At 39.4% G+C, this 27,506-nt stretch overlaps 3 protein-coding genes across 5 annotated transcripts; 1 reads left to right on the top strand and 2 right to left on the bottom strand.

Moving 5' to 3' along the window:
* Nucleotides 1-4,842: 4,842 nt before the first annotated feature.
* On the bottom strand, nt 4,843-7,309 carry LOC106086217 (probable isoaspartyl peptidase/L-asparaginase CG7860). Its single transcript, XM_013250791.2, has 2 exons — nt 6,686-7,309; nt 4,843-5,610 (listed from the first exon to the last, which is right to left on the bottom strand). The coding sequence occupies exons 1-2, from the start codon at nt 7,107-7,109 to the stop codon at nt 5,045-5,047; spliced, it is 990 nt and encodes a 329-aa protein (XP_013106245.2). The 5' UTR covers nt 7,110-7,309; the 3' UTR covers nt 4,843-5,044.
* Nucleotides 7,310-9,587: 2,278 nt separating this feature from the next.
* Nucleotides 9,588-27,288, top strand: LOC106086218 (uncharacterized). Of its 3 annotated transcripts, XM_059367018.1 has the most exons (4): nt 9,588-9,802; nt 9,868-10,180; nt 26,668-26,829; nt 26,891-27,288. In XM_059367018.1, exons 3-4 carry the CDS (start codon nt 26,695-26,697, stop codon nt 27,224-27,226), a joined length of 471 nt encoding a protein of 156 aa, XP_059223001.1. In that variant the 5' UTR covers nt 9,588-9,802; nt 9,868-10,180; nt 26,668-26,694; the 3' UTR covers nt 27,227-27,288. The 3 variants fall into 3 exon arrangements, with proteins under 3 accessions (XP_059223001.1, XP_059223002.1, XP_013106246.2); XM_059367019.1 differs by having other exon boundaries at nt 9,588-10,180; XM_013250792.2 differs by lacking the exons at nt 9,588-9,802; nt 9,868-10,180 and adding an exon at nt 26,357-26,605.
* Nucleotides 11,352-12,475, bottom strand: LOC106086216 (SREBP regulating gene protein). Its single transcript, XM_013250790.2, has 2 exons — nt 12,186-12,475; nt 11,352-12,124 (listed from the first exon to the last, which is right to left on the bottom strand). The coding sequence occupies exons 1-2, from the start codon at nt 12,285-12,287 to the stop codon at nt 11,573-11,575; spliced, it is 654 nt and encodes a 217-aa protein (XP_013106244.2). The 5' UTR covers nt 12,288-12,475; the 3' UTR covers nt 11,352-11,572.
* Nucleotides 27,289-27,506: the final 218 nt, after the last annotated feature.

Below are 27,506 nucleotides of genomic sequence, written 5' to 3'. Positions count from 1 at the left end.
TTTCCTGGCACAGGCAGTGGTATTAGCAGACGAGCGTGATGGGATTCGTTGAAAGGACCCCACTAACCCCAGAATTAGAGAAATCAATCTGGTATCAGGGTAATCGACGAACATAGGTGAAATTTGGGACTGGAACACTTGGAGCAATGTAACTTAGGTACCGATTTAGACAAGCTGTGGTCTACGGTTAAGTAACTCTCGAACCCCGGAAGACCTGTTCCTCTAAGGAGGATTTTTGTATTCTCTCGGTCTACTAGAAACCCGCAATTATTTATTCCTAGAATTAGAAGAAACATATATGCGAGATCATATGCTGTTAGAGTAGCAAGATGCTGGAACCGACTGCCTCATGAATTACGCATCTTTTCCCATTCCAACAACGTTTTCCGTTTAAAACTTTTTGATTTTTATAACTCTTTTGCTGATGGTTAATTTTTTCTCCTTGTTCTATTCTTACATCGGATTTTCAAAGCTGCACTATTTTTAAAAATAGCTGCGCTATTTTTAATTCTTGTGCACTTTGTTGGACCACTTTCTATTTATCGCTCTCTTCCATTTGGATTTCTTTTATATTCTTTATTTTTAATGGCTGGGGAGCCAAATATTAGGTAAATATAATAAAGTACCTCATTATGTTAAGAAATGAATTTAATTATCTGTTATACTCAGGTTACTGAAATGTTTGTATGTAATTATTTTATGGGCCTTATTGGCTTTATATTACATATTTGGTTAATAAATGAAATGAAATGAAATGAAGGAATGCCACGACCTCAGGCACTTTTGGTGACGTTATTGTGACTGAGCCGAAGATATGCGTTAGCAGGAGGTGTGCAATTCGTCGTCTCCGAGTCGATGGACAGCCATCACAATTTACAGTGAACGAAGTTACAAATATCATCCGTGGCGCCAAGTCATCATAGGCGTTGGGTACTGACGGAATCACTACACTGATGCTGAAGAGTCTTAATCTACCTGGAGTATAGTACCTTACAACAGTTCTCAACCTGTCTTTGAACAGTCTTATAGTACTCGATGTCTGGAAGATGGGCAGAGATATTTCGCTGGAAAGGACCCGAGAATGGGGAAGTGCGGTGAGTCCGTACAGTCCGATCTCCCTTCAATCACCTGTACCCAAAGCGCTTGAGGGACTACTCCTCCCGCACCTCGTTGGAGAATTTCCATTCGCCGTGCATCAGCATGGATTTCGATGACTGCTTTGCAGGCTATCACCGTCCAAATTTGCGATGGCTTCAATCAGCCCATTTGAGGATGTCGCCGACACGTCCATCCAGCCAGGCCTGAAACGCTGGCTCGCAAATTATCTGTGTGTTCGCCAGTTATTTGTGGAATTAAGGGATGAGAATTCGAAACAGTAGTCGAGTGAAACAGGGAGTTCCCCAAGGCGTGGTGATATCTCCGGAACTGTTTTAGCTCTACCTATCCTATATTCCACCACTTCCAGACGGCATAGAGATCATATCATATGCGGACGATTGTACAATTATGGCAGCAGGCCACACATTGATGACATGCGGCTGTTATCGTAGGGACCATCCAAATCATATTCTTGTACACAGGTAACCACCGCCCAGAAACTTTAAGGTCAGATCTTCACGGTCTAGAGCGTGAGGTTCTGCGCTACAAGAGAACGATGGACGACGGCGACCTAGTGGGCCCTAAGGTCACGGTCAGACAGTCACAAAAAACATGGACAGTCAGGCGGCAGTCGGGCGACCTTACATGACCCGGAATTCGGAATTCGATGCTTGTCCGACGCTGCAAAGAGCGTCTTGTCGTTTAGTACATGCTGTCAGATTTTGCTGTGTCCCGGGCCACCAAGGGGTTATGGGTTGACGCACTCTCCAGGTTTGGATCAAGGATTTTTTCTACGAGAGCTACAGCGATGGTGAGCAACCCTTCCTGTGCTCTCTGTGATGATGGATGCCTACTACTGCGAAAGCGCCGACCAGGCATGGGCTGGCTTTGCGTGCTGCAGAGTGGTAAAGTCCCGAGGTTCTTGGGGACGAGTACGCCGATTTTCCTAGAGATGAGCAGTAGTTGAAAACGGTCAGGAATCTGCTGTGCCAATGTTCGCGTTGGTGTGGAGAAAGCGTAGCATTATGAGCGAACACCTCGTTTCTTCTCTAAGCTGTCTACAGACATTTAACCCTCTTTTCATGGATTGGATTGTAAGGACCTAAAGTGACTGATGAGCCGGAACTAAATCGATGAGACAATCCGTTTTTCTATTGTATAATGAGTGCGTGTGCATTTTGTTTTACTCTCTCCCTCTCTCTTTCTTTCATCTCTCTCTCTCTCATTTCACATCGTGCTTTGTCCATATGTCAAAGATCTCAATCTCCAAGAGTCTACAAGGGAAACTGCTGGCAACTACGGTTCCTGAGTTATAATCCTGACATTTATTACCTGGTGTGCAGCTGAAATAGGTCCGGTACAAGGAGCCTTTGATCTTTAGGAGTTATTGCGCCATTTTCCATATAACGACCAGAAAGGCATGCCTTTAGCAGGACACAGTGATGGCTTCACATTTTGAAATATGAACCTGAATTGCATCTATTAACCAGATATCTCAATTGCGTTACTTTGTGAGCATTCAAAGCATTTGTTGTCTCCCAGGAGATGAGAGAACTTTATCCCCATCGCCAACTCAGCCAACGCGCTGGGCACTGACAAAATCTCTATGCTGATGTTGAAGAACATGGTTAAACTGGCAGTCAAGTACCTGAGTTTGTAACCTGTTTATGGAATATGGTCAAAGTGATCCCGCTATTAAGACCGAGTGGGGGAAAACTACAGACGAATGATCCTTTTCTTGCCTGTAGCTTATGACACCACAGGTAATACGTCTCCCCAAGCCTTGTTGCAAAATTTTCAAGTGCAAGTAGCAAGAAAATTATTGTTACGTCAGCAGAACAAATATTACCAGAGGTCTTTACTATATACGATGGACCACGCCAGGACTACCAACCTATGCTTACAATAACAGCACACAGCGAACTCAAAGTTCCAGCTTGTGATGCTTATAGCCATCCCCTGCCGGTTAAAACCACCGTACTTCATAGCAGTGCGCAAAACTGTTAATGACCAAGTTCATATTTTAATGACGTCGGACCACATACCCTTTTTTTTCAAATATTGTGAAACTTTTGAGACTTTATTACATTCATTAGATATATTTCTTATAGTGCGTAGAAGTTTCATCAAAAGAGCATATAGAACATACATAGGTACATATTGGAAATTTTGCCCATGAACACTCCACTAAGGAAGAGGGGCAAAGTTCGCACATATCAATGATGATAAGGGGCCTCCTTTCGATTGTCGAGCTCGAACGCCGTGCCGCAGTGCGACACCTCTTTGGAGAGAAGTTTTACATGGCATAGAAGCTCACAAATATTGCCAGTATTAGGAGGAGGAAACTACCGCCGAAAAAATCTTTTTCTGGTCTGGCCAGGTAAGTATATTTTATTCAATTGCCCAGAATTAATAATCTTGACTTGCAATAAGGACTGGCTATGTAACACGTGGTTTCTCAAAGTCCTGGCATTTGTCTTTAAAGATTAAAACTGAAAAATCACACTAACCTGTGAAGTTCCCGATGCATTGTATACGTCTGCACATGCTTACAAACACTTGGCTCTACCATTGCATGCTGCAATGTTGCATGGCCATACTCACTAGTGCACTGTCACTCACAAACATTGTTCATGCTTATGCTTTTTCTGATACAATTATCATAACATTAAACTTCGAACTATTGTTTAATTTTTCAATTTTCTTTCATTTATTCTGATATTTGCACTAATGTTTGACATTTCCCGGCAATTTTCTAACAAAACTGAATGTTTGCTAATGTTGCAGGGTGATGCAGAGTAAATTGATAATTTGGACCAAAGCTGAATGAAACAAAATGTTGGTAACGGAAATGCGCACTAAGGGTTTTACCTCAATGAGGGCGCGCAGCAAACAAAGACTGTCAAAAAATAAATTTCAAGCACACGTTCACAAAACTTTAGGCCAAAACAGAATGCGCGAGCAACACGAAAAAGTTAAACAACTTTTAATTTGCATTACAAATGCAGCTCTGCGCAAAGTTAAACAATATTTAGCTTCGACGACTAAAAACGCAAGGTGGTCTCACGCGAACAACTGTTAACAGCCGGCAAGGTTTTACGGCATTAAGATGTTAGATTTTTGATTATTAAGATAGACATTCCGTACAAGTGGTACTGATTTCTTAATTTTTTTGTCAAAAGGAATAAAGCGCCGTTCTAATAAAAAAAACAACAATGCGATTTTTAAAAATATCAGCGTTGGTTCATTGTTTGTCACCAACAAAACTGCGTACCGGCCATGACATTGTGCAAGAGCCGGTGCCGTCCGGCCTCTCACTGAGACTCTCCTGTCGATACCGCTGATTGTCTGCGACTGCCGTTGCAGCTACTCCGTATGGACTATTCCACTATCCGCAACCTGTGGACGCGCCCGGTAGCACCCAGTTAAGCATCTCGTCGCAGCAATGAGCACCATACAGATCGGACCTCAATGTTCCAGCCATCCCGTGCCGGGAGAGCTTTTTCTGAAACGGTATAGTTCCAATGCCAAGTTGGGAAGAACTATGGATCGCAGTACGTAACGCCGGGCACAAAATCTGTTTAAAGCTATCCCAGAATCATCCTGTAAAGAGTTGCCAGGATCTTATTGATAGATATACCAAAGACATCAAAAATAGGTTATTACTCTAGGCACAGAAAACTTCGACTTTTTCATTCCATTTGCTTTTTTGGACAGCGAATTTTGGGGAATAATGAAAATAAATTAATGAAACATTTTAATTTATTGCAGCTTTAATTAAATAATTTTTTGGTATACAATTTAGAAAATCGATTAGTAATTAATCTTACATAAAAGAAATTATAATAATATGTATTTTTACAAAAAAAGTAAATTTTGTTTTATAGAGGATGTACTCCTATTATGTTGAACACAACTGTATATATAAATTTAATTTCACTCGTATCTACAACTTCTCATCAAATTCTTCACCATGATTTATTCCATAGACCAATTTACTGCCCTTTATGTAGGCATAAGCCATTCGCAACGATGTCCAATAGATACCAATATTGCCTTTGGCATCAATGGTAATAGCACCACCAGTACCCGTTAAACGTTCCGTCATCTCCTTGCAGGCCTCCATAGTGGCCTGTTGAGCACTCTTATTTTCATATTGAATTTTTGCCAATATTTTTTGAGCCAAATTAAAACGCATTATGGTCTCCCCATGGCCAGTGGTAGATACACCACCAACATGATTATCGGCATAGGTACCACAACCCAGTAGGGGAGTGTCACCAATACGCCCCGTTAGTTTTCCCGTAATACCACCCGTTGAGGTGGCTACTGCTATATTTCCTTTTGCATCGATGGCTACAGCACCTACTGTGCTGCCAGATTCTCCCACACTGTCTTTGTTTTGCTGGGCATCTAACTCGGTACGGGCAAATAGGGTATCCAAACCTTTGGCCTGGCGATCTTTAAATTCTTGCAAAGCACGTCGAGCATCATCTGTGACCAGAGAGCCATCTGAAATGGAGTTAAGCAGGGGAATGTAAAGAAATGAATATCCAAAAAATGGGAAATTTTAAACAAATTTGACAAAATTGTCTCTAACTAGCAACATTTTACAAAATTTCTATAAATAAAAAATTTTTAACAAATTTTCTATTGATTAAAAATTCGATTCTTAGCAGAGGCCTTGGTCTGTCGCTACTGTGGCATGGACTTAAAATTGTCTAAGTGAGTCTGTAACGAACTGCCCTCTTACCTAACCTTCCTATATAATGACTTCCAATATCTGTGGTAAGTATAGTGCAAATCGGCCTATAACCTAACATAGCTTCCAAATAAACCGATCTTCAAATTTAGTATTATGAACTCCTTGAAATCCGCAAATGTTATCAAACTTGTCTAAAATTTTGTAAGTAGTGTTTTTTAAACATCCGTTGTAATTATTGTGCAAATCGGTCTAAAACCATGTTCTGTTATGTCTTTTAACATCCAAATGCCATATATACATTAGCCCTTCAACTATCAATAAAATTAGCATATTTTATTGAAAACATTGGAATTTTTGAAATTCTAAAACTAAAAATCCCTCAGAGACCTTCCTACGCTTAAGCATATACCCCGATTAGCCTTCTACGTTCACAATAATCTTCAACTTTTGCCTGATTTTGCTGAAATTTTTCCATTGTCCTGTTATTAAGTAATGGTCCAAATCGATCTATTACCTAACATAACTTCTACATAACCTGATCTGCCAATTTGACATCCTGCAAGCCGTTTGCACCCGTTCCTTAGTGGAATGTTCGTGGGCAAAATTTGCATTTGCAATTTACATTTTGCAAGCCGAAATTGGCATCCAATTCATCTATTCTTTTGTCTTTCAACATCAGTGCCAAGTTTGGTCCAACAGGATTATAATCTGATATAAACCGATCTCCCGATATTTGCAGAATTTTGTACGTAAAGTACACATGGGGTGACCACCAACTATGTTCATTTGCGTAAATTTTTTATTAGAATATTTGTTGTCGGGTTCCCAAATTCGGCTCGGCCGAACGAAGCGAGTTTTTACTTGTTTTTCACTCAACCTCACCTGCCATTTGCTCAAATCCATGTACCAAAGCAAATTTTTGTGCCGCTGGTCCACCCAAAAAGGTATGGGGAGTTTTTTGCATCACATAACGGGCCACCGATATAGGATGCAGTATATCACGGAGTAAGGTAACACAGCCAGCTCTTAACTTCTCACCCTCCATGATGCTGGCCTCAACTTCTGCTTTGCCATCCAAATTCAAACAAGAACCATAGCCAGCATTAAAGTTCTCATCACATTCCATCGCTCGTACAGCGGCCTCAACGGCATCCAAAGCATTTCCATTTTCTTTAGCATTAGGTGGCACTAAATGGTCTATGGCTGAGCGTAGGGCTTTCTTCATACCTTCCAATTTTCCAGGGACTCGGGCATCGGTAATAAAGCCGGCTCCTCCATGTATCAATAGTATGGGTTGTATAGACATTGCAGGAAAGTATTTAGAGATGACACCTTTGAATTGGATCTCCTCTGCTAACTTTGATTCTTTGTTTCTTCTTTCTGATATAAGCGAGTTCTAAAGTTCTTAAGCATTTATCGCTCTATCTCCATCCACTATTGCTGTTTGCTTGTTGGTAACTTTGTGCCTGTTTTTTTCCTTGTATTTATTTTGGTTTTAATTCATATCTCTGTGGGGCGGCGGTATGAAATAAGGCCCCAATGAAATAAAGCCCCAAACAGAAAATTAAATTAGGCCCCAAACTTTTATACAAAAAAAAACAAAAACAATGATAATTGCGGCTTTATTTCGTTTTTTGGGGGTTTGTTTCATTTTTAAAAGTAAACTCCGTTTACACTGCTCTTTAAATCCGGATTTAAGGCTTTCGTCAGCTGATTTTATAGAGGGAAAACAGATGATCGAGCCATTAAATCCGGATTTAAAAAGCAGTCTAAACCATGGCGAAACAATTAAAGTTGGTATCATTTATACAACAACCACAAATCATAAGGTGTAATCCGCCATCAAGCTGATCGACGTTTTGCCACACATAAAGAAATTTGTGTGCGTGTGTGTACATGAGCAGAGAATATGCAAGAAAGAAGATAACAACAAAGAGAATTCAAACAAAAAACTGTCATCTTAATACCGTCAAAGCTGGCCGGCTGCTAACTTGAGATGAAACAAAGCCCCAAACCTAAATTTAAAATTAAAAAGAAAAAGCTGTAAATTTCGAAAGATTTAACGGACATTAGAATGTACACACAGTGCACTTCGTGAGAAAAAATTGTACTCATTTCACATGAAATAATGCCCCAAATTTTGGGGGCTTATTTCATTCTAAATTGGGTATTTCTTTTAATTTCGTTGCAGCCTTATTTCATAATGAAATAAAGCCCCGCTTTTGGGGCTTTTTTTCATTATGAAATAAAGCCCCCATTTTGGGTCTTTATTTAATTTTCAGCTTAGGGGTTTATTGCGTTGGGGCCTTTGTGGGACTGCATGTTTAATTTGTTATTGTTTTGTTTTCATGCCAGAGATGGAAAATTAGATGCCGCCCAAATCCCGAATTTCATACTCATGTCAGTGATGGAAATAGTATTATGTGGGATTATTTTTGATACACTACACAAATATCAATGATATCAGCAAGTTTAAAAATCTATGATCGGAAAAAAATTGATTGGAGAAAAAAATTATGAAAACAAGATATTACACTTGGAGTAAATCTAGATTTACGATTAGATTTCGGAAATTTCGTGTTTTGCAACGAGGTTTCCCATACATTTTCAGGGTTAAACCCCGTTTACACTGCTCTATAAATCCGGATTTAATGGCTCAATCATCCGGTTTTATGAAGGGAAAACCCCTCCATAAAATCAGAATTTAATTAGCAGTGTAAACGGGGTTTGAGCAAATCTACTTATTTGATTCGATTTGAAGCAAGAGCGTTCCTGTTGACAAGGACAAACACTTTAATCGTAGTGTAAACGTGTTTTGGAGATTATTCGAAATCAAGAGGACTAGAAAGATTTAAAAAGCTACATCATAAACCCAGCTGATAAAATTTTCCAATTTCAGAGTTGTATCCAAATACCCTCCTATCTCAAATAGTTTGTATAGATTTTAAAGTTTTTTCAAAATTTTGATTATTTTTCACACTTTTAATGTTTTAATTTATAATTTATACGTTAGCAATCACATATCTCTTAATTTTTGACTGCTGCACGTGGTAATGCAAATAAAAACTAGAATATCAGTTTGACAGTGTACATAAGTTTAACAGAAGAGTGGGAACTTGGTACAATTAGAAGGTAAAGTCATAAGCCTAATAACAACGAAATCAACGATACAACCATGACATAATTACCAGGTAGAGTACCGAAAACAGCTGAGTACAATTTTTTCTTGCGAGTACACTATCTGTCAATAAGTTTTGCTTGTGTGTGTGTGTGTGTATTATAGTTACGAACCATACGCACAAACAACGAAAAATGGCGCGAACTAGTAACATACTCAAAATCAGAATTGCACTAATCACTGATTTTGATATATAGTGCACTCAATATTTTGTTGTTGGGCAACTGCCATTGTCTGTAAATGAGTATATCTTGGTGATGGTGGCGCAAATTCCCACTAGGCTGTCAAACTTCTGTACACTGTCAAATTGCTATTCTAGTTTTTATTTGCATTATAATGTGTAGCAGCCACAAGATCAAAAGGGTTATGATTATAAACGTGTAAATAACGATAAAAATGTAGAAAAGGTAAAAAATTTAAAAAAACCTTTAAAATCCAAACAAAGTATTTAACGTTCTAGTGGAATTTGGATACAACTCTGCAATTTTAAAATTTGATCAGCTGGGCTTATGACTTTACCTTCTAATTGTATCAAGGGCTCTAGTGTAATCGCGGCTTTAGTTTGATATATTTTTTGAAAGCGCGGAAGTTAATCTATTTATGAATAGTTGTTGTTGTATCAGTGTGTTGTGTTCTATCGTCTGTCTGCTTGGCTCGATTGAGTATTCAGGTCCAGGAACTCTGCGACGAGGATGGAAATTTGCACGTCGGCAGCATCTACCGAATCGTAATTGAGCTAGAACTACTCTGGTTTGCCGGAGGAGGTCAATTACTTCAGGTGAAATGTGAGGCGGTCGCTCTACATGGACCACTTTCACCCGGTAGCTATTCAACGCATCTGCTACCGTTTGCATGAATGTTTTATAGACTAGGTTCTCTCTTGCAGCTTCTGGGCGGTGGATACCTATCCACAAGATGATGATCTGGATGGTCTCTGCGATAGCAGCCCAGAAGGTAATGCTTAGACAGCATGGGTAGGATCTGTGCCTCCTGATGGTGGTGGTCCACATAAGAACTGAGGAGACAGCCCGTCGTAGCTTGGAGAGCGGCATTCTGACAGATCTTAATAATATTCCACTGCGTGGCAGAGCTGACGACACCACACTAACGCTGCATAACTTACCACAGATCGGCTAATTGCTTTGTACGTGGTCAACAATGTTTCTTTGTTAGCACCTAAAGTGCTTCCGGCAAGTGAGGTGAGGACCTTGTTTCTACTTTTGACGTTATCGCAAATTGCTGTGGCATGAGGAGAGAATATGTTGGAGTTTCTAAATGTGACGCCAAGTATTTTGCGACACATGATGATCGGAATCATTTCTCATTCAGCCTATTATTGACTTCACGCGTATTTGTAGTGAATAATGTGGCTAAAGATTTGGTGGCAAACATCTTCAGATCTCTTGCAGCGAAATAAGAGGCATGTTCGGTACAACCTATCACAGATGGGTGGGCGCCTGATCCCATGATCGTACAATTGTCAGCATATGATCTCTATTCCGTCTGGAGGGGGTAGAATGGAAGATAGGTAGAGGTTAAACAGTACCGGAGATATCTCCCCGCCTTGGGGAACTTCATGTTTAACTCTACGGTGCTTCGACTTCCCTAAATTCCACAAATGACACAGATAATTCACGACCCAGCGTTTCAGGCCGGGCTAGAGAGACGTATTGGCGGTGTCCTCAAATAGCTTGGCATGGGTGACCGTGTCGAATGCCTTCGATAGGCCCAGTGCTAAGAGGACCGTCCTATCACATGGCCTGGACTGATTGAAGCCACGGTGATGGCATGCAAAGCAGTTGTTGTGCTATGCAGTCGAAATCCATGCTGATGCTCGGCGAAAAGAAAATTTTCCAACAAGGCTTGAGAGGAGAATACCCTCAATCGTCTTGGCTACTGGTGATTGAAGGGAAATTGGTCTGTACGACTCCCCCTTACTCGGGTCCTTTTAAAGCTTCAGTAGCGGGATCACTCCGCCCATTTTCCAGACATCGGGAGCTATAAGAGTGTTCAAAGATGGGTTAAGGACAGTTGTAAGGTACTCGACTCCAGGTAGATTCAGATTCTTCAGGATTTCATCGTGGCCCAACGCCTTGGATGATTTGGCGACGCGGATGGCATTCGTAACTACGGAGGCCATGTTTACATCCTTTAATGCATACAGTCAAGTTCTCAAAGAAATGAGAACCTAACGGGGAACTTCTTCAGCTTGCCAGTGAAGATGTTAATCCTGGCGTGAAGATCAGATCAATGACCCCTTGCTGACGATATTTGAGGTAGTCAGCCATTTTAATAACTAAAGCTGCGTAACCCAGATCTGCCGGCTTTGTGAAATGTTGTCAGTATTATATCTGAGTAGAACGTTCAAAATCATGTATAAAATCTATCATTTATTATTGCCTTAATTTCTATATCTATGCCGGCTAGGCAATGTAGAAAGCTTATTACGAAAATATTCTATTGTACCTATGACCTTAAAATCTAGGTTATCTTAATTCTAAATGCATTTTAATGCACAGTCAATTTTTCCCTATTTGAACTAGCAAAAGGAACACTATGTGTGTGTATGCATGTACTATTCACTAATTGCATCATGAACCCATGGCCGAGACTTCGATTTGCGATTCATGGGCATATGTGGGCCCATAACAAAAACGATGCTGTGGGTCACGATAACGATTCTCATGTTCCACTGAATGTGAATTTGTGCGACACTTCATCATACATAATTCATATTGATCTTCCACCTGGGCATAAACCATTGCTTGACGTCCCTTGATTACCTCCAGTGCTAGCTCAAGTATGGTACGTTTTTCAGGATGCAGGCAGCAGGATACACAGTATTCATAGATACCGCAACAGTGAGTGGCAGGATCACAGGATTCGCAAGTGTAATATTTGGTAGCATAATGTTTGACATCACAGCAACCATTTTCAAGCATATAAAACTCATCACAAACAAATCCTCGCTCATCAACTATAAGGTAGGGGCCTTGTACAGAATTGCGACATTCAATATCGGGACGGTTGGTAAGAGTTTCTTCATTTAAGGAGAGCAAATGTTCTTCATTGGTACGCCATATTAAAGGCTTGGTACGTTCCGCAGTAAAATCATCTGATTCCAAGATATGTCCATGGGAATTCTGTGAAAAAGTAGGTGTTTTATTTATTAGGTAATTTTTATAAAATTTCGCGTATACCTACCCTTTCTAGAAGTTTTGTTATAACATAAACAAAAAATAATACAACCAATATTATGTGGGGTAATCTTCTTTTGAGCAGGCGGGTTAGAGCCGCTGGCCACATTCTTGTTGTTCCTCCAACCACCACTTAATGTGCTCTTGACTCGGTGGCAAGGATTGTTGCACATTTATGGCCATTTAGAAAGTTACACACAATGGCCAGGTACCGTTTCAGCAATTATTTAGAAATGTGTTTTATTTCATCAAAAATTATTGAATATTTGTTGTGTTTAGGGAGTAATGACATGTGAAAACATTCAACAGCTGTTTCTTTGCAAATGGTTCATAGTTGTTTTTTTTGGTAGTAGAAAAACGTACTCATTGTGAATGAAATTAGAATTTTTTGCTTTAAAATATATTATACCACGTTTACATTGAAATTTTTTTAATCTGGATTTAACTAAATCCTGAAACAAATCCTGTCCGTTTACATTGCGTTTTGGGGATTTAAGTTGTTGTTGTAGCAGTTTATTGTGTTTTATCTTTCGTCTGCTTGATTCTGTTGAGTGTCAAGACCCAGGAACTCTGCGACTAAGATGGGGTGCGTCCACTGGGATCAGGTTCTGAGTCGAGTGGTTCTGGCAGGGCAGTTAAACAATCGGGGCATACATCTTGCACGTCGGCATCAATCCTTGCTCTGTAGGAGTTGAGGCGGCTGCATCCTGCCGGAACGTAATTGAGCCAGAACTACTCTGGTTTGCCGGAGGAGGTCAATTTCTTCGGGTGCAATGGGAGGCGGTCGTTCTCCAAGGACTATATTCACCCGGTAGTCATTTACCGCATCTGCTACCGTGGCTGCATGAATGTTGTCTAGACCTGCTTGATCTAGAGATTCTCTCTTGCAGCGCTGAACTTCTCGCTCTATATCTTATATACTTTAAGGCTTCTTGTCAGTGGATATCTATACACAAGATAATGATTTGGATGGTCTCAGCGATAACAGCCCAAAAGCTATTGCTTAGAGAGCCTGTAGTTATGTTTTCGCACTGGTAGGATCTCCATCAGGAGACAAAGAAGCTCTCCTCCTAGCCTTGCCTTGGGATTCGAGTGACATACACAAGAGTACATGCGAATACATGAATCCATATCACACTCTACCGTATACAATTCTTGAAAACAGTTGCATATTTTGGTACTTTTATCAACTATTCAACCCTGAAATCGGTTTAAATCGGATTTAAAAATAAATCCTGCAAAAATTGGAATTATTTTTGTATGGTAAAACCTGCAAAAAAGCATAGAATTTAGCACTTAAATCTCGAAAAGGCCATAAATTCGGATTTAGTGGCCAATGTTAAACCTCTTTTACACTGCTACACCGTTTACACGTACTTTTATATAAAAAAAATAACAATAATCACGAAAGCAATTTTGCGAAAAGCGAACACAGTACCAGCCATAAAATTAAAATCTTTTTTTTCTTTTCCAGGGTTAAACCAATCATTAATTTTAAACAGAAAGATGGTGAGTACACTAATATTTTATAATTTTTTTTATATTCTAAAACCCCGTTTACACTGTTCTTTAAATCCGGATTTAATGGCTCGATCACCTTTTTTCCCTTTATAAAATCAGCTGACGACAACCTTAAATCCGGATTTAATGAGCACTCTAAACAAGGTTTATGCCACTTTTTTATATATTAGTACGTTTACATTGACATTTTTATGAACTGGATTTAACTAAATCAAAAAACAAATCCTGTCCGTTTACACTTCGTTTTTGGTGAGTTTGGGTAAGTGACATACACAAGCGTACATGCGTATAGATGAATGTGTATAACACACACATCCATACACAATTATTGAAAATAGTTTCATATTTTGGTACTTACATCAATAATTAAGCCATGAAATCGGGTTTATTTGGGATTTAAAAATAAATCCTGCAAAAATGGGGTTTATTTTTGTGTGGTAAAACCTGCCAATAAACACAGGATTCAGCACATTAAACACGGAAAACCATAAAACCGGATTCAGTGGCTAATATAAACGTACTTTAAGAGATTTGAAAGCAAAAACTTTCACCCCGTTTACACTGCTCATTAAATCCGTATTTAAGGCTCTCGTCAGCTGATTTTATAAAGGAAAAACAAATGATCGAGCTATTAAATCCGGATTTAAAGAGCAGTGTAAACGGGGTACGGAACACACCCACAGAAGGTGTTCTATATTCTCTTCTTCGATGTGCTCACAGTTTCTGCAAAAGTCGTTGCTGTCAACCTTCAGTGTGTCAGCATGTTTTTCGATAAGACAGTGACCTGCCATGACGGACACAATGACTAAGACGTCTGTTCTAGCCAATGACAGCGAAGCGGTAGACCTATTCAAGTCTAGATTAGGCCACATAGTTTGGGAATGCTCACAGCACCCTCTTTGAGACCATCTATCATCCGTTGACCTTCGGTCCTTGTCCTGAAAAATTAGCTTAAATGTCGCTAGAGGCAAACCCACAGATTCCAGTATTCCTGGAATATGTAGGATAGTCCCTACTCTCGCAAGCTCGTCCGTTTTACAGTTCCCTGGGATATCTCCTTGTCCCGGCACCCATAACAGGTGAATTTTGAGCCATCTCTTTGAGAGATCTGCGACAGTCGAGGGCGGTTTTTGTGTTCAGAAATACGTTCTCCAGGGATTTAATGGCTGCCTGGCTGTCTGAGAAGATATTTATGCGGATCGTCGAAATGACATTATATCTTAGCCATTCCACCATTTTCTTAATTGTTAGGATCTCAAGCGGAGATCGTTGCAATTTTAATAAAGTACTATGTTCAGGTTTTTGCAGTGTTTCCAAAAAAGTAAACGCGAAAAAAGTGTGTTTTCAATTGTAAAAAAACGAACATAGTACCAGCTATACAGCAAAAATAATGAATTCCAATGAAATCAGTAACTTATTATTTTGTTTTTTAAATACATCACTTTGTATTAACCCATTGTGATTGGTTTGTGTCTTCGATATTACAGATGTTATTGTGATTTTTAAAAATGCCTAAAAGTGTGCTAGAGTTTTTAATAAACTGTTCTGTTCGTCGAACGAACGAACGAATGGCATAAAATAATATACTTATATATTTAATATATTTCATAAAAACAATGTTTATAAATAAATATATATAAATAATATTTTATACTAATTTACAACATAAAAATTATCAGAAATTTTTAAAGTTGACCCCTTCATGTACATATCACCGATGGCTCCATCATTACTAAGTTTAAAATGTTTCTCGACCTTCCAATTTAGCATTAAAGGAGGAGTTACAATCATGCGCGCGCGCATTAAAAATGCAACTGTGGTAACAAATCCCACAAAATCAACGTGCAAAAGTTAAACAAATTTTAACTATGTGTGTTCATCAAAAACGCATTAAAAATGCAGCTCTGCAAACAAATAAATTTTTTTATACCCACCACCATGGTTGGTATAACACCTCGAAATATTCGTCTAAGACCCCATAAAGTATATATATTCTTGATCGTCTCGACGTTCAGACTCGATCTAGCCATGTCCGTCCGTCCGTCTGTCGAAATCATGATAGCGGTCGAACGCGTAAAGCTAGCTACTTGAAAATTTGCACAGATACTTAGTTTTGATGTACGTCGTTGGAGATTGCAAATGGGCCATATCGGTTCAGATTTTGATATAGCTCCCATATGAACCGATCTCCCGATTTGACTTCTTGAACCCCTAGTAGCCGCAATTTTTGTCCGATTTGGTTGAAAATTTTCACAAAGTCTTCCGTTATGACTTCCAACAGTTGTGCCAAGTACGGTACAAATCGGTCTATAACCCGTTATAGCTGCCATATAAACCAATCTCTCGATTTGACTTCTTGAGCCCTTACAAGCGGCGATAATAAGTTATGTATACCTCTAAGGTATGAGTTGCTCCCATCCTCAATCCATTCTCCCATCGCCTTAAGTCTCATAGCTGGAGTGGCTGCCTCGCACTTAATCTGTATGTCAATGGGTCGGATATCTAGAATAGTCTCCAGTGTCCTAGAGGGCGTGGTTCTCATCGCTTAGCCTACGCCAAGACAGCATGTTCTTTGAACCTGTTGTATGGTCCTTATGTTGCACTTGTTCTCCAAAGCAGTCCACCAAACATCTGAGGCGTAAGTAAGTATTGGTCTAATCACGCTCCTGTATAGCCAGTGAACTATTCCCGGATTCGAGCCCCATTTCGAACCTACATAGTGCCAAACATCTGTGATCCTTCTCAATACGGATAAAAAAATGCTCCTTTCATGGACTTAATACTCTATATTGGGGAAATGGTCTTTATGGCAGGTATATCCAAATATGGTCCGTTCGTCACAAGATGTAAAGTTCTATCAAAATGCACTGTTTCAAATTTAATCAAAATCGGATGAAAAATGCTCCTTTTATGGGCTCAATACTCTTATCGGGATATCGGTCTACATGGCAGCTACATCCAAATAAGGTTCGATGTGGGCGATGTTCAGCACAAAGGTGTAGAGGTCTATCAAAACGCACTGTTTAAAATTTCATCAAAATCGGATGAAAAAGGCTCCTTTTATGGGCCCAATACTCTATATCGGGAGATCGGTTTATATGGCAGCTATATTCAAATATGATCCGATCGGGACGATATTCAACAAAAGGGTTTAGAGAGGTACCAAAACTCACTGTGGCAAATTTCATCGAAAAAGGATGAAAAATGCTCCTTTTATGGGCTTAAAACTCTATATCGGGAGATCGGTCTAAATGACAACTATATCCAACTATGGTCTGATCTGGATCACATTTGACAGGAATATGTAAGGGTCTACCAGAACACATTGTGCCAAATTTCATTGAATTCGGGTAATAAATGGATCTCAATACCCTATATCGGGAGATCGGGCCTGTAGGGCAGCTATATCCAAATATAGTTCGATCTGAATCACACTTCAAAGGAATGCGTAGGGGTCTACCAGAATTCACTGTGCTAAATGTCATCGAAATCGGATGTAAAATGACCAATTTATTGCCTCAAGACTTTAAGTCTGGAGATCGGTCTATATAGCGGCTGTATAGAACTAAAATCCGATTTAATGAGATTAGAAGATCAGGTTTATATACAAAGAATACGAAATCATCAAACTTTTTTTGCAAAATGTTTTTATACCCAAGATATCTGCAGAATTATAAATACCCAGCTTTTGAGTATAAATGGGTAAATATCCGGGTATTTACCCAATATACCGGGTAAAATCTTTTTGGGTATTTACCCATCGCCCATCTCTACCGATTCGGATTTTTGAGTCCATAATGGGTGGGTATTTATTTGGTGAATACCTAAGAAATACCCACACATTGGGAATTTGCCTAGTAGTCATGCCGATGAGTCATGTATTCGACACAGTCAGTGGAGTGTGCCAGCTGTGATCTGGAGGTCACCTAGATCGCAGCTCTCTCTTTTTTCTAAAGTCAGCAAGTCATGCAAAGAGTGAAAAGGGCATGCAAAGACTTTCATTGAATCATGGAGAAGTCTTTCAGGCGAAGAACCAGGTGGTCGATGAGTTAGCCAGGAATAAGTCGCTGATGGGTACCAACCGTGTTATTGAATCAGTTAACCCTTTCCTGTGCTAACTTCTTGTTAAGAAGTGTGTTGACGCTGAGGGTTGCAGGAAGACTAAGGATTATAACCGACTATTTCTCAAAACAAGAAGTCTCTTGTCATGGGGCAAAAGAACTACGACCTTTGCTGATATGTGATCTGAATGGTCACTGCAACATCAGGACAGCGTTCGAGTACTTTTTGCATCATAGTCTTGTCTTTGTCTTAGAGAAAACTTCTAAGAAATTATAGAATATTTTTTAGAAATTAGGAAAAAAATTCCAAAAATTAGAAACATTTTCTAAGAATTTATAAACAACAAGTGAAAGCGTGCTAAGTTCGGTCGGTCCGAATTTTGGGAACCCACCACCATGGATTCTGCTAAAAATTTATACAAAATAAATTTAGTTGCAGGACATAATCTTATTCTACATACAAAATTTCTGTCAAACCAGCAAATAAATATTGAATCTTCTAGGAACCGAACACGGATGACGGAGAGACCGTTTTACATGGGAGCTATATCACGTTATAGACCGATTTGGACCGTACTTAGCACAGTTGTTGGAAGTCATAACAGAACACCACATACAAAATTTCAGCCAAATTCGACAAAAATTGTGGCTTTCAAGGGCTCAAATAAGGAGATCGGGTTTTAAGAGAGCTATATCAGGTTATAGACCGATTCGGACCGTACTTAGCACAGTTGTTGGAAGTCATAACGGAACACTACGTCCAAAATTGCAGCCAAATCGGACAAATATTGCGGCTTTTAAAGGCTCAAAAAGTCAAATATGGAGATCGGTTTATATGGGAGCTATATCTAAATCTGAACCGATAAGGCCCATTTGCAATCCCTAACGACCTACATTGATATTAAGTATCTGTGCAAAATTTCAAGCAGCTAGCTTTACGCGTTCGACCGCTGTCGTGATTTCGATAGACGGACGGAAGGATAGACATGCCTAGATCGACTCAGAGTGTCGAGACGATCAATAATATATATACTTTATGGGGTCTGAGACGAATATTTCGAGTTGTTACAAACGGAATGACTAAATTAGAATATCCCCATCATATGGGAATAAAAATTCGGAAATTAGAGAAACTCGCTTAGAAATTTCCAAAAAAAAAATTCTTAAAAAGTTATGTAATTTCAAAGATATTTTCTCTAAATTTTAAGAAATTTTCTTAAATTTCAAAAAAAAAAATAATATCTAGGAAATTTTGTAGCATGTGTTCTGTTGCGAAAGTATTTCTCCAATATATCCTTACTTTACTTTAATTGGCTATGGCAGAACATTGTTCCACTAGCCGAACGTATAATAGAGTTCCAAGCGCCTCGATCTTCTGCGTTTATTCTAAAATCTCTGACACAAAGTCTCCCACCACTTGATCTTTCCATCAGGCTTTTGGTTTTCCCGGTTTGCGTGTGCGGACGTGTTTGCCTTCAAAAGACTTCTTTGCTGGAGCTTCTTCATCCATTCTGACAACATGACCTAGCCAACGCAGCCGTTGTATTTTAATGCGTGTAACTATGCTATCGTCGTCCTACAACTCATACAGCTCGTGGTTCATACGTCGCCTATATTCTCCATTAACGCAAACTGATCCATATGTTTTACGAAGAATCTTTCTTTATTTGCTCGGTTGTACAAGGCGCTTTGGGAGTTGAATCCGTCTCGTCTTATCTCTATTTACTGCCAGACCCATTTTCACTGACTCTCTTTCGATTCTTTCAAAGGCTGCAGTAACTACTTCCGTTGACCGCCCTACGATGTCGATGTCGTCGGCATAGGCGAGTAGCATGTGTTCTGTTGCGATTAGTGTGCCATATCTATTCACATCTATTTACATCTCGTATAATCTTCTCCAGCAGGATTTCAAAGAGATCACACGATAGGCTGTCTCCTTGTCTAGAACCTCGTTTGGTATTAAATGATTGCGAGAGATTATTTTCTATTCTTACTGAGGAACTCGTATCAGCAAGTGCCATTCTGCAGAGTCTTATTAATTTTGCAGGGATACCAAACTCATGGCTTGAAATACCTTTGAACGTATAGGACTATCGAAAGCGTCTTTGTAGTCAACAAAGAGATGGTAAGTGTTGATTTGTCTTTCTCGGGTCTTTTCCAGGATTTGGCGCAGTGTGAATATCTGGTCTTGGGTGGATTTACCAGGTCTAAAGCTGCGTTGATAGGGCCCAATTATCTCATCGACTTTAGGTTTAAATCTTTCACACAGTACGCTCGAGAGTATCTTGTATGCGATGGGGAGGAGACTTATTCCTCTGTAGTTGACACATTCCGTTTTGTCTCCTTTCTTGTGTACGGGACATAGTATGCTGAGGTTCCAATCATCGAGTATGCGTTTTTCTAGCCATATAAGCTGATGCATACGCCTTAGCAGCGTGTCGCCTCCGGTCTTAGATACTTTAGCGGGTAACCCGTCGGCTCCTGCTGCCTTGTTGTTTTTTAGTCGGGTCACTGCTACTTGGACCTCATTCTGACTAGGAGGTAAACATTCTATACCATCATCATTGATTTGTTCTGCGGTATCCTCTTCGCCGCCAAGGACGGACTCTAGCAAATAAAAAAAATTGCAAATTTTGCCCATGAACATTCCACTAAGGAACAGGGGCAAACTTCTCACATATCAATCAGTGCAGTCCGATTCAAGTTTAAGCTCAATAATAAGGGACCTCCTTTTTATAGCCGAGTCCGAACGGCGTGCCGCAGTGCGACACCTCTTTGGAGAGAAGTTTTGCATGGCATAGTACCTCACAAATGTTGCCAGCATTAGGAGGGGAAAACCACTGCTGAAAATGTTTTCTGATGGGCTTGCCAGGATTCGAACCCAGGCTTTCAGCGTCATAGGCGGACATGCTAACCTCTGGGCTACGGTGGCCTTTGACGGACTCTAGCAGTTGGGTAAAATGTTCTTTGCATATCCTCAGTATGCTAACTGTGTCTGTTACCAGATTTCCTTCTTTGTCTCTGCAGGAGGATGTGCCTGCACCAAAGCCATCTTCAATACATCCGCTAGTGCTTATACTGCGCCCTCTCTATGAAGAGTGCGGACATTCCAGAAGTAGATATGCAAATCACGTGTCCGGCAGTCGTCAATATAGTGGGATCCATTTTTAATCTTTTTCTTTCTTTTCAAAGAATGAGCTACTAACCGACGCCCCAACCCAACTTTTTATCGTTTTATAGGTGAACTCGTGGCACCTTTTAGCTCACTTTCTTTAATGAATGTTAAAGGTAGCTACCCATTTGACACCGCGGGGAAGTTTGTATCCACCTTTGGGATGAAGAAAGACCGAGATAAGCCTAGATTTTGCCAAGTTAAAACCAATCAGAACGGTTACGTGGTTTCCAAGCCCCCGAAATATGAATTTAGGGAAAATTTCTTGGAAAATTAATATTTTGAAAAATGACAATTATTTAGAATTTAGAGAAAATTTCTTGGACATTAAGTTTTAGGGAATGATTTTATTGAATTTGAATTTGTGTGGCCAACAAAAACTTTACTCTAAACAAGCATATAACATAGAAATTCAGCATAAAATCAATCGTCTATCAATAATCCAAAGAGATAAAAATAAAAAAAAAACGTTTAATTAATTTCATCGGAATTCCACTAATCATTTGCAAATAATAAAAATTTGACTAACAAAAAAACGGCACCCTCAAAAGTTAAACAGAATGCGGACAATCATTTAAAAAGTACAATAAAACTGAAGCAAATCTGTTGCCATTTTGTCAATTGTAGAATAAAAAAAACAAACTAAAAATCCAATTTCATTTGATTGTCTTCACTACGATGCGATTGGACATAGTCGATGCCAGACATTCGATTTTTGTCATTCGACCTCTCATCGAAAAAATACTGGTGGCCCGATGATCGGTTGTGATGGTGCGCTTAGTTGATTTAGTCGTGGGCTGGATGGTCTCTGTACGTGTGTTTGTCCGTCCCATCAGTTGCTTTGGTCACTTTTTTAAGTGATTTGATTTACGATCGAAACTATTTTTGTGTGATGCATTATTTGCGGCAATTTTACGCTCGATTGTGTCAATCAATGTCGCCCCATTCTTTATTTTTAAATATTTACGCCAAATGATTTGATTTGTATTTCTTCTTTGCTTGTCGATTTCTTTCTTTCCTCTTCTTTGGCATCGTTTTGTATCGATTGACTGGTCTTTGCATGCCTTAACTTAGTGCTTCCTTCGTCTATGACTTGTGGCATATGTTTGGCCACTGTTCTTATTGGCAGCTAAATAGTTTATAAAGGGTCTGGGGAAAGGGTTGATGTGGCCTATCGTTGGAAAATTTCTTAAGCAAGTGATTCCATGGATAGTACATGGATTATGTTAAACCTTTATATTCGAAATCCTTTTGTAATATGAGATTAAAGATGTGACTATGTTGAGTTTGAGTTCAGTGCTGTATCTGCTCTATTTTGCTTATCATTCTCATGCGTAACATCATTTTTCTAGATTATAGACCATAGACTTTGTATTAATTTTCAATTTTTTGTTTGTTTGGGCTTAAATCCACATGTTTGCAAAGGCATTGACCAATTGCTTTGTTTTCGCTTTATTGGTTGACACCTGTATGAAAATAGAAATCAAAAAGTGGTTACTTAAAGTTTTGCCAATTTCAAATAGAATTTGGTTAAGCAAATGGTAAGGAAATTTGCTCATCAAATGACAGAAATGAAATGAATGAAACAAAATAAAATTTTTAGATAAAAAATTTTGACAAAATCTCCCCGATTTAAGCGAAATTTTGGAGGCCCTCTTATACAAATTACAAACAAATTTTGCCCATGAACATTCCAGTAAGGAACAGGGGCAAACTTCTCACATACCAATGAGTGCAGCGCGATTCAATTTTAAGCTCAATGGTACGGGGCCTCCTTTTTATAGCCGAGTCCGAACGGCGTGCCGCAGTGCGACACCTCTTTGGAGAGAAGTTTTACACGCCATAGTACCTCAAAAATGTTCGCAGCATTAGGAGGGAATAACCACCGCAGAAAAAATTTTTTTTTGATGGTCTCGCCAGGATTCGAACCCTGGCGTTCAGCGTCATAGACGAACATGTTAAGGGTGGTATCCGATATTCAATTATGGGGTCAAGTATTTGGGAGACAACCCCAGCCCCCAAAACACCGCTAAATCGGACATATTTATCGACCATGGCAATATGGGGCTCAAATAAAAGAAATTCGTGAGTAGAGTACTAATCTGATATCCAAATGCGGGACCAAGTGTTTGGTGGCAAAGATAGCTAAGAGTGGAAAACGTATCCAATATCCAATTATGGGACTAATTATTTGGGGGACCACCCCAGCCACCAAAACACCCCTAAATCTGACATTTTTATCTACCTTGGCAATATGGGGCTCAAATAAAAGATACTTGAGAGTAGAATACGAATCTGATATCCAAATGCGGGACCAAGTGTCGCCCCTCCAACAAAACCCCCAAAAGAGGACAAATTTACAGACCGTGGCAATATAGAACTTAAATGAGAGGTCTTTGAGAGTAGAGCGCGAATCTGACATCAACATTCGGGAAAAGTGTCTATGGGGCCACCCCACCCCCATAACACCACCCACATAGGACGAATTCAATATGGGGCTCAAATAAAAGCTATTTTAGAAAAGAACACGAATCTGACACCAACATTCAGGAACAACTGTCTGGGGACGCCCCACCCCCATAGCAGCACCCAAATAGGACGTATTTGCTTACCGTGACAATTTTGAACTCAAAGAGAGTGGATCACAATGTTGATAGTTTTTAGGACCCACACCCAAACCGGACACATTTGTTGACTATTGCAATAGGGGGCTAAAATGAAAGGTATTTGAGAGCGGAAAAAAAATTTTATATTAAATTTTGAGGCCAAGTGTTTGGGGGTCGTCTCACCCCATAAACACCCCTAAACTAATGGCAATTGGGGCGAAAATAAAAGATATTTAAGAGTAGAGCATGATGCTGATATTTTTTAATGCGTGGGTGGCCGCCCCACCCTACATACCCCCAAACTGCACATATTTGTGGATTATGGCAAAAAGTGACTCAAATTTGATATTTGTTTTATGACCAAGTGTTTCAGGGACGACTCATCTCACAAACTCTCCATAAACCGCTTCCGCTTCACTCCCAAAAATACCTCCATATCGGACATATTTACCGACCATAGCAGTATAAGGCTCAAATAAAAGGTTGGAGTAGTGCACCAATATGATATCAATATTGGGACTAAATATTTGATAGGCCGTACCAGCACCCCCAAACAGAACTTATTTCCTGACCGTGCCACTATGGGGCTCAGATAAAATAAGTGTGTGAAAAAAGGCGCAGCGTAGCGGAGCAATCCCTGTCTAGCTAAACCCAAAGTGTGTTTGTCTGTCTGTTTGTTTGTTCCTAATAGACTCAAAAATGGCTGAAGCAATTTTCTTGAGATCTTTCGCAGATTGTGCAGTATGGTCTGGAGGTAATTATAGGCTATACAATTTTTTGATATCAGAATGGGGCGGACCCTCCCCCTTACGGATCGGGACAGTATGATATTAAAAACTGGGTTCAGATACGTAGGGAGCCGCCCGACCACAAAACCTCCTCAAATAGGCATATTGAACGATAACGACAATATAGGACTCAAATGAAAGGTATTAAGGAGTAGATTACGAATATGGAGCAATATGCTATAGGAGTTTGTTGATATCGTAAGGGGGCGGACTCTTCCCCTTACCCCAAATACATCACGCAAAAATGAAAGTGGACCGATCGCGGACAATATGGGAATCAAATGAAAGGTATTAGGCAATAAATTACGAATATGGTCTGGAAGGAGCAATAGGCTATAGGAATTTGTTGATATCGCAAGGGGGCGGACTCTCCCCTTTACCCCAAAAGCACCGCGCAAAAATAAAAGTGAATCGATCGGGACAATATAGGACTCAAATAAAGGGTATTCGAGAGTAGGGTATTAATTTGATAATAATATATTGGGTCCAGGTACCTAGGGGTCCGCCCCGAACCCAAACCCCCTCAAATGGGCATATGGGACGAGATTGACAATATAGGACACTAATGAAAGGATTTAGGGAGTAGATTACGAATATGGTTTGAAAGGAGCAATAGGCTATAGGAGTTTGTTGATATCGTAAGGGGGCGGACTCTTCCCCTTACCCCAAATACATCACGCAAAAATGAAAGTGTGCCGATCGCGGACAATGTGGGAATCAAATGAAAGGTATTCGGCAATAAATTACGAATATGGTCTGGAAGGAGCAAAAGGCTATAGGAATTTGTTGATATCGTAAGAGGGCGGAGTCTCCCCTTTACCCAAAAAGCAAAAAAGTTGATATCGTAAGGGGGCGGACTCTTCCCCTTAACCCAAATATAAAAGTGAATCGATCGGGACAATATGGGGCTCATATAAAGGGTATTCAAGAGTAGGGTATTAATTTGATAATAACATATTAGGCACAGGTACCTAGGGGGCCGCCCCGAACCAAAACACCCTCAAATGGGCATATGGGACGATATTGACAATATTGGACTCTTATGAAAGGATTTAGGGAGCAGATTACGAATATGGTCTGAAAGAAGCAATAGGCTATAGAAATTTGTTGATATCGAAAGAGGGCGGACTCCCTCCTTAACCTAAAGCATCACGCAAAAATAAAAGTGGACCGATCGGGATAATATGGGACTCAAATGAAAGGTATTAGGCAATAAATTACGAATATGGTCGGGAAGGAGCAAAAGGCTATAGGAATTTGTTGATATCGTAAGAGGGCGGAGTCTCCCCTTTACCCAAAAAGCAAAAACGTTGATATCGTAAGGGGGCGGACTCTTCCCCTTAACCCAAATACAATACATAACGCAAAAATAAAAGTGAATCGATCGGGACAATATGGGACTCAAATAAAGGGTGTTCAAGAGTAGGGTATTTATTTGATTATAACATATTAGGTCCAGGTACCTAGGGGGCCGCCCCGAACCAAAACCCCTCAAATAGGCATATGGGACGGCAATATGGGACTCTAATGAAAGGATTTAGGGAGTAGATTACGAATATGGTCTGGAAGGAGCGATATGCTATAGGAATTTGTTGATATCGAAAGGGGGCGGACTCTCCCCCTTACCCCAAAAGCATCAAACAAAAATAAATGTGGACCGATCGGGATAATATTGGACTCCAATGAAAGATATTAGGAAGTAGTTTAGAATATGGTCTAGTAGGCTAGTTCTTATATATTTTTTGCCCATCTGCCTATTAAGATAAATCGTGCAAAAAACTTGACAAATGCGATGCATGGTGTAGGGCACATAAGATACGGAGTGGCTGAACTTAGCTCGCCTGTATATGTTAATATCCAGATCGGAACTAATTTTGATGAACATGGCTGTCATATACAAAGTTTTTACCGACGAAATTAAATACATTGGTTACTTGTTTAAATCATCATTTGCTTTGTTTTCTAATCCAATTGTTGATAGTTTGATTGTAATCAAATATTAGAAAAATTCATGTACATGCTTGTAATGGAATTTAATTCAATACAACGTGTTATTAATTGCCTCGATGTATGGATATCATGATTTTAACAAATTAGAAATTGCCAACTGGTATAAATTCAAAATTTTCAATGTTCAGTACTTTCACAACTCAAACTCATTTCAAAGAATATTGAAATTTAAAAATTCAATTGTTGAAATGAATCTACCCAGAAATGTTCAAATTGAAGTTTTGATACTTAATTTTTGTATTGGCATGGGATTATCCCGTTATGGCCAGGTAACTAAATGGTTACATCACTATATTGGAAAGGATTCGAATCATTTTCTTAATAATTTTAGCATACTTGGGAATACGAGCTGATCTCAATGGATAGTTATTCCTCTGATACCGACTTAGTGCTGTTCTATGAACTGAATGCGACTAGAGCCAGTCGTGGAGTTTACGCTTGCGCAGGAACGATGTTTCTCAATTATGACGTAGTAGAAGGTGACTCCAATGAGGTAAATAGGATCTCGTTCTGTTGATTTTTTTTTTAATTTTTTATCTCTCATATTATAATAGATAGAAGTAAAAACGTACCGAAGTGACAGCATAAACGGGGATTATAAGCCCATACCCTTCTCTATACAGAGGCAGCATATTTTTGAGTTTATGAACAATTTCTATAAGAATGCATTGATGGAAACACTAAAGGATTGTTCGAATTTGCCGGTATTCAAGGGGGATTTTGTGCCACCTTTAGAGAAGAGAAATTACACATTGGACAATTGTGTTTTTACCCAAGAGGGATTTCCCCACCATATACAGGATGGTTACTACAAGATCGCCTTTAATGCCTTCGGCGATGTTGAGTGGTCAATGATTTTTTATGCCATAGTTGAGAACATTTTACGATAGATACAAATTGCGCACAGATTGATTTTTATGATTTTTAAAAAATAAATTCTCAGTGCAAACAAAAGTCAAAAAATGTTTAGTTTAACCCTTTTCCCCAAAGGAGAAATCTAATAAATTTCATCGAAGCCTGATAAAAGTGAAATATTCAAGAAAAACACATTAAAAAAAATCTTTTAAGACCATATTATAATGAAATTTTTTTTAAGACAAATTTGTTATGATGTCACCTCTGAAGGAGGCCACTGAAGCCCAGATATTAGTATGCCTTCCTACAGTGGGA

The sequence above is a fragment of the Stomoxys calcitrans genome, chromosome 4 (assembly GCF_963082655.1).
Source record: "Stomoxys calcitrans chromosome 4, idStoCalc2.1, whole genome shotgun sequence".
Lineage (NCBI taxonomy): Eukaryota > Metazoa > Arthropoda > Insecta > Diptera > Muscidae > Stomoxys > Stomoxys calcitrans.
This window is presented reverse-complemented; position numbering and strand designations above follow the sequence as displayed.

Bases quoted from the DNA above. Each gene is read 5' to 3' on its own strand.
- LOC106086217 (XM_013250791.2), bottom strand. From the start codon at position 7,109: ATGTCTATACAACCCATACTATTGATACATGGAGGAGCCGGCTTTATT. The intron at 5,611-6,685 runs GTGAGGTTGAGT...ACTCCATTTCAG, and splicing joins TGGATTTGAGCAAATGGCAG to ATGGCTCTCTGGTCACAGAT.
- LOC106086218 (XM_013250792.2), top strand. From the start codon at position 26,393: ATGTATGGATATCATGATTTTAACAAATTAGAAATTGCCAACTGGTAT. The intron at 26,606-26,667 runs GTAACTAAATGG...TAATAATTTTAG, and splicing joins GATTATCCCGTTATGGCCAG to CATACTTGGGAATACGAGCT. The intron at 26,830-26,890 runs GTAAATAGGATC...ATATTATAATAG, and splicing joins TAGAAGGTGACTCCAATGAG to ATAGAAGTAAAAACGTACCG.
- LOC106086216 (XM_013250790.2), bottom strand. From the start codon at position 12,287: ATGTGGCCAGCGGCTCTAACCCGCCTGCTCAAAAGAAGATTACCCCAC. The intron at 12,125-12,185 runs GTAGGTATACGC...ACTTTTTCACAG, and splicing joins TAACAAAACTTCTAGAAAGG to AATTCCCATGGACATATCTT.